The following is an 11,574-nucleotide window of genomic DNA, read 5'->3' on the forward strand; positions in this document are numbered from 1 at the left end:
GTCATTTTAGTTTTTAGTTTTTCATTTAATTTTATTAAAGGTGGAGAAGGAAAGTTCAAAGGATGGTGAGAAGGATAGTTCAAAGGAAAGTTCCTCCTACCTTGTATTTAAGCAGCTCTGGAGGTCTGTCTTGGAAAACCTGCGAGGGAAGGTGTGCCCGGAATTAGCAGCTGCGACAAGAACAACAACCTAGCTACCAAAATACAAAAATGCAATTACATCAGGTAGCAAACAATATATCAATATCAATTTCTTTTCTCAAATCTAAATTTGTCCACAAATCGAAAGAGAGAGAAGGAGAGAGAGAGAGAGATCGAGATCACTCACCGAACCGAAACGGCCAAAGATGGAGCTACTAGTGCTGGCGTGCTTCGGAGAGATCGAGAGAGTAGTCACTGCTAGAAGGATAAAAAAAAAATTAAACTAACAAATTTTACATAAATCCAAGAAAAAACGAAAATCCAAGAAACCCACCCAAAATCATACACACTGCAAATTTTTCTTCTTCAGATCGGGGCAAAAGTGAACTCTCTTTTGCTGGGTTCAGTATAGGGCGCCAATCTCAAAAAATTTCATTAAAGGGCGCGGGACTGGAAAAATTTAGGACAAAAAAAAAAATCTTTCCACCACGTACATATCTCGTTGTACATCAAAAAAAGGCGCTGTGGTTATTAAAATTATTAACCACATACATATACCGTGGTGGAATAGAAAAATGCGCTGTGCTAACTAAAATTTTTAACCACGTTCATTTCCCGTGGTGGATTGTATTATAGACCATGGGCATTAAATGTCCGTGATAAATTAACTTCTTCTAACCACGGGCCCGTTATTGACCGTGGTAGTATAACTTTATTTATAACGGGCTTATATTGACCGTGGTAGATATATATTTTTAACCATGGACTTTTCTTGACCATGGTAGAATTAATGTGGTAAATAAGCTATTTTCTAGTAGTGCTATTTATGTAGATGATTTAGTGTTTACTGGAAGTAACAAGGATATGATTCTGAATTTTAAAAGGGAGATAATGAAAAAATATGAAATGAGTGATCTTGGTCTCTTGCATTATTTTTTGGGAATTGAATTTTTCAAAACAATGATGGCATCTTTAATTTATTTCTCAAAAGAAATATGCTAAATCTCTCCTTGAAAAGTTTGGAATGAGAGGTTGTAAACCTGTTTCTACACTTCTAATTGTAAATGAAAAACTCTCAAAAGAAGATGGGAGTGGAGCTGCTGACATAACTCTTTACAGAAGTTTGATGGGAAGTCTACTTTATCTTACAGCAACTAGACCAGATATTATGTTTGCTACAAGTCTATTATCAAGGTTCATGCATATGCCTTCTCTAATTCACTATGGAACTGCAAAAAGAATAGTAGATATGTGCAGGGCACAATTGATTTTGGCATCGTGTATGAAAAGAATATTAAGCCAATGTTAATTGGGTTTTGTGATAGTGATTGGGGAGGAAGTGTTGATGACTTGAAGAGCACCTCTGGTTATGCCTTTTCTATAGATTCTGGTGTTGTATCTTGGGCTTCAAAGAAGCAAGAAACTGTTGCTCAATCCACTGCTGAGGCTGAGTATGTTTCAGCTGCATTTGCCACTAGTCATGCTATGTGAATGAAAAAGATCCTAGAGGATGTTGGTGAGAAGCAAGAAGAGTCTACTCCAATTTTATCTAACAGCACGTTTGCAATTCCAATGACTAAAAATCCAGTCTTTCATGGTCAATCAAAACACATTGACTTAAAGCCTCATTTTATTAAGGATGTTGTGGATGACAATTAATTAAAGTGGTTGAAGTTGTGTACTGCAAGACTGAAGATCAAGTAGCTGATATCTTCACAAAAGCTCTGCCTAATGAGAAGTTTTACTACTTAAGGTAACTATTGAGAGTTAAACAGCAAGGCATTAAGGGAGAGTGTTGAAATATAATGCCTCTCCATTCTCTGCCAAAACAAGATCAAGCTTTCCTATTCTCTGCCAATACTAGCTCAAGCATCATTTAATAGAATTTTTTTATGTTTAAATTTACTGTTTTGTTTTTAACTTGTGGGGAAGTTTTGTCCACGTGTTTTAATGAATGGTTGATCTAATGTCTCATGTATGGCTAGGATTAAACATGGTGTTGTCTTCGGTCTTGTCCTAAGCTTCACAAATATTTACACAATTAGATATATCAAAATAGCTGGAGCAGTAAGCTAGCTGCGTCAAAAACTCTCTCTCTCTCTCTCTCTCTCTCTCTCTCTCTCTCTCTCTCTCTCTCTCCTTTTCACTTTCTCTGCAATTCATCTCTTTTTCTTCTTGTATTTGAGTGATGATTGCAAGTGAAATTACAACAGAGATGTAGATCCCACTTACTAGTAATGATCATACATACTATTAACTAGTAATCCTCAGAGAAGAAAAAATTATTTACTAGTAATTTAGAAAAAAAAAAAAATAGCTTGCCGTTGGATGAGATCGAGGAGATCCATTGGTTGGGCCTCTGCTTTGAACTCTTATAAATAAAGAAAGACACACACATGCACTCACTCTCAGTCACTTGAAAGTTGAAACACTGTTTAATCCTTAAGCCACCAGGCGCCAGGAAGTCATTAACCCTCGATCAGTCTTTCTCTTCAAGAATAGAAACCATCAGTCACTCTCTCTCTCTCTCTCTCTCTCTCTCTCTCTCATACACTGCTTAACCTTAATCACCCTAATTGCCCTGTATCCAAGAAACCATAACTTGTTTTCTCTCTTATCGACCAATGAGTTCAATGGTGTCTAATTGTGTGCCGGTGGGTTTTCGGTTCCACCTGACCGACGAAGTGCTCGTGAGCTAGCCACATTCTCTACAACAAGGTTGTGGCCATGATGAACAACACACCGCCACCGCAAGAACCGTTGTATATCCCTGAGGTGGACTTATTCGACAAGAATCAAGAGCCATGGGAGATTTGGGAAAAGTTCGATCAATTCGAAAAGTTCGAGGGACCGAAATTGTTCGACCAAGATCTTTACTTGTTCACCAAACTCAAGAAGGCCAACCCGAACGGTTCCCGCATCGATCGCAAGGTCGCGAAGGGTACGTGGAGCGAAGGCAAACCGGCCAAAATGGTTTACATTGGAGACACCGGGAACGCCATCGGCCAGAAGAGGAAGTTCCGCTATGAGAACAAAAGGAACAAAGACCACCACGCTCGGTGGTACATGGGCGAGTATAGTCTTCTCACTTATGATGGTAATAGTTTTTTGGATTGTGTGATTTGTCGTCTCAGACCAAACGACAGGTCATCTTCATCTCAAAACAAGAGGAAGAACACGTCATCATCGTGCCAATAATCTTCAAGGGATGATGATCGTGAGAAGGTGAAGAAGCCAAGAATTAACAAAAGAAAGGCAAGAAACGTAGAAGAAGAAGAACAAGTACCAGTGGTGGGGCCTGCAGAGAACGACGACACCAAGTTTGATCATGACTACTTCACTGATCCGGAGGTCCATTATAGTAATACTATTCATCAAGATCATAATCAAGTTCAAGGATATGAATATTTGATGGGTGGTTCTGGATTATCGAGTCTTGGTTATTGAAAAGGAATTAATGGCTATGATCGAGTTTGATGAGGATCAGGTGGCTACTACAACAGCACCATGGGTCCATGCACTGCCTGATCATCATCAATATCCTCATGAGAAAATTGCTCAACTAGTCCAACCCTTACAAACTGATTCTGGATTTCTAGGTGTGCTGTTGATGAGCTGGTGATGATGAATATGACCAACAGTAACAACATATTTGATGATGAAGGTGGTCAACATTTAATGGGTTATAATGTTAATCATGATGGACTCTTCGACATTGATCGAACAAGAATTGATGGCAATGCTGCCTCATGATCATGAAGATCAAAATGTTGAATTAATCCCAGTTACTACAGCTACCCTTAATATATGCCAACTGATCATTCTGGGAATCTTGGGGCTGATGCTGATGGAGGAGTAGCAGCAACATTGCAAGTGGAAGCTGCAGCTAATATATATATTGAACGTATAGGCAACCTGCCACTAGGGAACATCTAGTATCCCATTTAAATATGAGTTTCTCCAGTGAGTTATGTATTTGACTAATTTTAACATATTTTGTCTTACAATAATGCTAGTTGTCCCACATTTTTTTCCTCACATTTGTATCTCACTTGATGTATCATTACTTTACTGGAAGGGTTTTTTTTTTTTTTCTTTTTTAGGGTTTATTTTTTAATTTTTAGTGTCCAATGTATGAATACCATATAAAATGATATGAAATTGTGGTATAAAAATGTGGTAAGTGTAGCATTACTGTCTTATAATCTTAGAAAAAAAAAAAACATATTCAAAGAGTTGGTAAATAAAAAACATTTGGTAAGTGGTATCATATTTTTGTTTTAATGTATTTTAATTTACTTTTATGGTGATTATAAGCAATTTTTTATAAAAAACAAATTTCTATGAGATTATTCAAGAGGGGCCCATTGTTAAAATTCGCACAAGGCCTCCGAAATCTTCGGACCGGCCCTGCTAGCGGCCAGCCCCCACTTCTTTTGCAAGTTGAAGGAAACTAGTTGTAGCTAGAGGATTAAGAGTACTCCACGATTTCTCATTTGATGGCATACATATTATCCTGGACATGACCATTGGCATCAAGTCTTTCAAATCCAATTTCCAAATAGCACAACAAATGACGAGATTGCAGATGAGCTTGGAGTCACTACAACAAATATGGCCAAGGGCCACTATTTTTTGCAACCATAGATGAGAGGGTGTCTATTGACAAATGAGGTGGTCACTAATATTTATTGTTAGTGATTATTATGTTTATGGTGGAGATAATAGTTGCCTTAGGACCCACTAATTTGTAAGATAGTTGATTTTTTGGTAGCTCCATAAACATAGTAACCAAATTGGGAGATTAGTGGGATAATTTTTCTTTTCCCACCCCTAACCCAAACTAAATTTGTAATGGTGGCTGTGCACAAGACCTCTTTTCTTTGAAACTAAAGTTGAGAAAGTGACAATTGACATTTTGGGTTTAGGGATGAATTTATAAAATATTTCATTAAAATTATTTTCTATGAATTTATAAAATTGTTTGTTTTGAAAAAAAAAAAGTTTTTATAAATTGGTTTAAGGTTTTATTTGATAAAATTAAATGTTTATATTTTAAACGAATTTTTGATCTAGTTGGATAGGGCTCGGGACTACGAACATGTAGACACGAAGAAGACGTGAAAAGGAGTTACGACCATCAAGTTTCATGTATTTTAAGTGAAAGGGTAATTTAGTAAATTCGTCAGATAGGGTTTATTTATAAAGACCTAACTTCAGCATTGTTCTTCTCATTTTACTCCTGAAGCAGCCGCACACCCCCTTCTCTTTCTCTTTCTTCTCTCTCCTCTGCCTTGAGCTCTCTCTGGCCATCTTTTTGTCGTCCAGCAGCCAACACCGGCGACATGGACCTCAATCAAACAGTCACTTCCTCCTCTCTCTATCCCTGCCTTTTGATTGCTCAACAACCCAATGGAAACATGGATTCACACCAAACCTGATCTGGCCTTCTTCTCCGATAGGTCACTAGTTCCGGCGACCACTTTACGTCGAGTTGGTCTCAAAATCTTTACCTAGGTGAGCTGAGTTCAATTGTGTAAACACCCAGCCCATTCAGACGCCACACGTGGTCGTTCGAAACCCAAACTTCCACGACCTTCCTCTGCCGATTATGGACAACATTAAAAACTATTCCAACATCAGTACTGAGCAACCTCCATTTAGGTTTTTATTTCAAGTTAGCCCGATCAGTTTTTTTTTTTTTTTTTTTTTTTTTTCCATTTTTCAAATCAAAACACTAATTTCTCTGACCCATTTTGTATTTGTTAATTTGTTTGCAGAAGAAGATGCCAAGAACTCACCCTTTGTTCAAAGGCACAAAAGGAATATGAAGTATCAGATTTTGTTATGCCTCATAAATTCTTAGTTGTTTATTGATTTTATCTAATTTTATCTGATAGCTTAGATGTGTATATTTTGAGGCGAGATGGCTGATGTCAACACGTATAGTTTTGTCTAATTTTATTTATGAGGTAAGCTCAATATGTTTTCTATCTATTTTAACTGTCCAAGAGTAGTAAGAACAATTGTTAATTCTCATGTTTCTAAAAGGGCCGGGGAAGAAAGATTTTTGGTATTATCTACATCCACACTACTTTTGTCCAAGTAATTTGGATGTTGTATATGGCATAGAGTGCAAACTACGGATTATATAGGTTTCTCACTTACATTGTGTATATTGGGATTTAATTTCTTAGTCTTCTTTAGCTATGTGTGATCAATTATTTTAACATGATGGTTTGAATAAATCATTTTCATAATTTGAATTCATTAGGTAACAATAAACTGTAGTACTTTGAGTTGGAAAGCATGTGAGGAGGAGTGCTTGAAGAACTGCTCTTGCTCTGCATATGCCAAAGCAGATGTGGTGAGGGGGTGGTGCATGTTATCGTATGGAGATTTAGTAGATAAAAAGGACTTTTGCTAAGGGAGGCCAAGATTTATACATTGTGTATATTGCTCATTAATTTATACATATGTGTTGATGCACTTTAGTTTGGTATTCTCTTTTCAAATCTAATTTTTCTAAATACTACAAGAATATCTAATGATTATTTTAATAATAGTTAGTATGTTTATTCTTTCTTATGTAGCCTAATGCTCACGATCATGGTCCAAAAGCTGTTGCAGAACACATGCTTACTTGCTGCATCAAAGGATCACCTTCAGGTTTATCATCTTTGTATGTTTAGTGTTTTCTTTTTGTTTATACATACTTAGTGTTGGAAAAAAAAATTGTAGTATGATGTTGGAATCCTGTTATTTTCTTAGTCCATTGTACAAATCAATCATATAAATATCTAGATACAAATAAAAATTAGTTTGAAATTTCTCTTCTATTGATGGAATATGCAAACAAACATGATATGGATTTTCCTTGGCTGCACAAGGGGCTAGGAATTTTAAGTCAGAAATGAAGTTCTCTGTGCACTTTGAAGTTTCTTATTTGCTGGTAGTCTAGTGGACACTCTCAAAAAGTAGACAAGTTAAGGCTAGTTTATGGGGGAGGAATAGAAAAATGGAAGCATGGGGGTTATGGGAATTGGTTAAGAAATGCAGGTGGGGGAGTTGTTGGGGAAAAGAATGATGGGAGATGACTAAAGAAGTGGGAACGTGATTATAAAAAAAGAAAGAGAAAGATATTAAAGAAATGTGGAAGAGGCATCAGCAAGGAGAATAACGTGGGTTGATTAAAGAAAGAGGGAAAAGATAGGAATAAGATGAAACTGGGGTGGGGTATTGGCTCTAGAGGTCCGAACCTCATGGGAGAGGTCCGGTCTTCATGGTAATGCTGGGAGTTGCTGGAGGTTCTGGAGGTCCGGACCTCAAGAAGGAGGTCCAGTCCTTAGCTTCATAGCTTCAATGGTGAGTTTTTGAAGGTCCGATCCTCTAAGGAGAGGTCTGGTCCTCAAGCTTCGAATCCACTTCTTGTCCTACATCAATATGGAACATTCAACATTGCATGATTTATATATTGGTGTATATATTTGTGTAGATTTTAGATGATGCACAATGGTTAAGTATTGTTGTTGGTTAATTCTATATAAGTACAACAAAAAAGTTTGTTTATCAATAAATTTAACAGATATGCTCTCTATGACTTGTAAATGGTGTTCTTGAAGCTGAGGGAGTTACTACTGAAGCACCAACAAGTCAAGAGGATAAAGCTGCATGCTTAAGGTACATAATTATCGGGGCATTTATATATTTATTTTGTGGTACAATTAAAGAAATTTCATTTTGTAGTTCTGTGAGATTGATGGTATTGAAGGATCTGAGTTCGTGAAGAGGGATCTTGAAGGGGATGATATTGACGGTGAAAGCTTGGTCATTTTTTTTTGTGAAAACTGGCAGGGTATCTACGTATTTTGTAGCGGGTTTGGAGCTGTTGCATGACCAAGTTTAATTGTTTTAGATGCTTCTAGTTGTAAGAATGTTGAAGGAAACTGATAGAATGATTTATAATTTAGGCTTCAACTGATATATATGTGTAATGCAAGTTACTTTCAGTTCAAGTATGTGTTTTCAAATTTTATGAGCAATTTATTAGTTAGTAGTGTTTATTGAGGTTACATGAAAATTCATTACTATTAATTAGTAAGCATTTTTTTTTTGTATGGTGGAGGATATTTAATTACTGAAACCAAATCAGAAACTAATACCAAAAAGGTGGGAATGCAGCAACCAACTGTTGGAATTAGTGAGCTAGCTAACCCACTTTTAACAAGACAGTAGAAGAATCCATGACATATTATTACTTAATAATATCAATCCTCCACCAATATAGCAACCTCATTAGATATGGTGAACAATTGAAACCAACTAACTGTAGCATTGGTGAGTATTGGACCTTGCAGACTGTCATGGCAGTTTTGGCAGAAGCTTCCACCATTCTTACATGTGGGTGGCCTTAGCTCCCTTGCCACCCCAACACTAACCTCCATCATGATATATGGTGACTGCAGTGTGGCAATGGGCAATACAAACTAACAATAGTGACAATTGCATCTATTCCTACAAAAAAAAAATTGGTTGCCTTTGCTTGATTTTGTTGTAGTGAGTGCATGTAAAAAATATAAAATCTTTGCAAAATAAAAATTAAATTACAGCCCTTGGATTTGAACTGGGTGAGATGGTCTTTTAGAAAAAATTATATTAATTTGATATAAAAAATAATTAACGATGTGTATAATCTTCAAAATAAATAAATAGTGATGTGTACAATTTACTTTACAACATAGGATTAAGGCATATAGATGTTGTGCCCTAATAGGGTACAAAATTTTTTCCCTTCTGAAAATAGAAAGAATATCATCAGAATTCTAGTACATTAAGACACTTCAATGCCAAATGCACTTCAACTCGTGGTCATGCATTCACGTATTCAAATAAACACGTGTACATTAAGACCTCGTTTGATGCATATGATAGAATTGAAAATGATAAATGACTTAATTCATATGTATTCAAGAAAAAAATTTATAACTTAAAGAATAACATGGGAGTAAGATGGACTAACCAAAAGGGGAAATTTATAAATTCCAATTCCCCCAAAAATGGTAGGAATATTAGTGGAAGTTTCTCCTAATATTTTTAATTCATTTTCTTATCATCTTCTTCCTTTAAGTTAAAAGACACTCTCCATGTTAATACATATAAATTTAGTCATTTATCCTATTTAATTATATCTTATGCACCAAACGAGACTAAATTGTACTAATTATCTTGTTTAAACAAGAAAAAATTTACAAACATGACACATATTTTGATGGTTGTTTCATTTCAGAACGTTAATTTTAATTCGTGTTAATGAATGACACATACTTTTATTTTGTGTCAATTAAGGACCTTGTTTTATCTCAACTTTGACCCGACATTAAACTTATCAAAACTCCACCAAATTTAGCAAATTTGTACTTGCTTTAAAGCTATGCATCTCATCTTTACAACCATATAAAAATCACTCAAATCGGACATCTACAACTCCAGATAATTGGCCCAAAATTAAGGTACCTGAAACTATCCAATCGGACCTCTGAGAAAAATTTGGAAAATTGGAGAGTTTTGGGTACCCTACTTTGGGGCCGATTATCTGGAGTTGTACGGATCCGATTGAGGTGATCTTTATATAGTTGTAAAGAAGAGATGCATATCTTTAAACTCAGTATTATTTTACTGATTTGATAGAGTTTTGATGGGTTCAACGTCAGACCAAAGTTGAGGATAAAACTGAAAAAAAAACATGGTCCTTACTTTACATAAAATGAAAGTATATGTCCTTCATTAACACAATGTAAAATTAATGTTCTGAAATAAAATAACCATCAAAATATGTGTTTTATTTGTAAATTTTTTCTTTAAACAAACAACAAAGTGAAATTTTAGAATTACACTTCTCCGCTAAGATTATGATAAGAGTCGGAGAGTTGGAGTTTACTAGAATATGCTTCATTTGTTAACGTACATTGCTTTGGTCCGTTATGGGGACACTTAGAATATTTTTAATTATTTTTTATATAAAAAGGTATTAGAGTTTATTGGTTTAGGGTTTAAAAACAATTAAACGAAACTCCAACACGGCCAAACGAAATCTCAAATCATTTTTTTTTTCAATTGCCCAAAAACCTCAAACTAGGATATGGTATATAATATTAGGGTTTAGGCTCTTTAGAGTATTTTAAATTATTTTTTATATTGAAATATATTAGAGTTTACAAATTTAGGGTTTAAAAACAAATAAATGAAACTCCAAAAAAGCCAAATAAAAACCCAAACTATTTTATTTTCTTTACAATTGCCCAAAGGCCCCAAACTCCAATCTACCCTAAACCTTTTAATTTTTTTTCTCTTTCTTACTTTTTTTTTCTCTTTTTTTCTTCTTCTTTTTCTTTTTTTCTTTTCTTTTGTTTTTCTTTTTTTCTTCTTCTTTTTCTTTCCTTCTTTTTCTTTTTTTCCTTTCTTTTTTTTTTTCTCCCTTTTCTTTCCTTCCTTCCCTTTTCTTTCTTTCCCCCCCGAGTCTCCAGCAAAACTTTTCCACTGTTTTTCTTCTCTCTCTCTCTCTCTCTCTCTCTCTCTCTCTCTCTCTCTCTCTCTCTCTCCCCCCCTGTTGCGCCGCCTGCCTCGCCCCGCTTGTCGCGCCGCCTGCCGCGCCCAAGATCTCCCTCGATCTCCCTCCTGCCACGCCCCCCGGCCACCCCCTGCCGCCGCCCCTCCTTTCTGCCCCGATCTCCCCCTGCCGCGCCCCCTGCAGCCGCCGGCGAAATTTCGAAAATTTCGAGAATTTCGGCGAAATTTCGATAATTTCGCCGAAATTATACCGAAAATTTAACAAAATTAGGTTTCGATTTCGCCCACTCCTCAAATCGAAAATTTCTGCGAAATTTTCGAAATTTAAACCCTTGATTACACCATGTAACGGTGTATCGATTATACAAAATAATTTCTCTTATCCCAGATTAGGATATAGGGAAGTTCTTCTCTTCCATTTAAGGCCTCAAAGGCCATTATGCATCAAACGACCTAATAATACTAATATTATGCATCAAATGAATACTAATAGTACTAATTATCTTGTTTAACAAACAACAAAAGTGAAATTATAGAATCACACTTCTCCAGTAAGATTATGATAAAAGTTAGAGAGTTTGAGTTTACTAGAATATTTCATTTGTTAACATTGGCTTTGGTCCGTTAAGGGGACACATTGTTGACATTGCTGTTGTTCTAATTAATTAATTACCATTCCTCTTCAAAGGTGGCGCCGCAAACTTGTCTTAATTAATTACCATTAATTAAGAAAAGTATGACTTTTTTTATGGTCAAGGATAAAAGTTTGGCTTACGTACATACACACTTGTTCTTATCCATTTGCTATGAAATTCAGTCAAGAAAAAATAGTATAAATAAATCAGTTGAGAGAGAGCTTTAATCTGCA

The 11,574-nt window shown here is 35.7% G+C and overlaps 1 protein-coding gene across 1 annotated transcript; it reads left to right on the forward strand.

Annotated features, from left to right (window-relative positions):
- The first annotated feature begins 2,867 nt into the window (after positions 1 to 2,867).
- LOC147293178 (uncharacterized) lies at positions 2,868 to 3,893 on the forward strand. The gene is made up of 2 exons (XM_086231022.1): positions 2,868 to 3,202; positions 3,740 to 3,893. The coding sequence occupies exons 1-2, from the start codon at positions 2,868 to 2,870 to the stop codon at positions 3,891 to 3,893; spliced, it is 489 nt and encodes a 162-aa protein (XP_086087148.1).
- The last annotated feature ends 7,681 nt before the right edge of the window (positions 3,894 to 11,574 follow it).

This window comes from Dryas octopetala, chromosome 2 (genome assembly GCF_963921425.1).
Source record: "Dryas octopetala chromosome 2, drDryOcto1.1, whole genome shotgun sequence".
NCBI classification, from domain to species: domain Eukaryota; kingdom Viridiplantae; phylum Streptophyta; class Magnoliopsida; order Rosales; family Rosaceae; genus Dryas; species Dryas octopetala.

Bases quoted from the DNA above. Each gene is read 5' to 3' on its own strand.
- LOC147293178 (XM_086231022.1), top strand. From the start codon at position 2,868: ATGATGAACAACACACCGCCACCGCAAGAACCGTTGTATATCCCTGAG. The intron at 3,203-3,739 runs GTACATGGGCGA...CTGGATTTCTAG, and splicing joins AAAGACCACCACGCTCGGTG to GTGTGCTGTTGATGAGCTGG.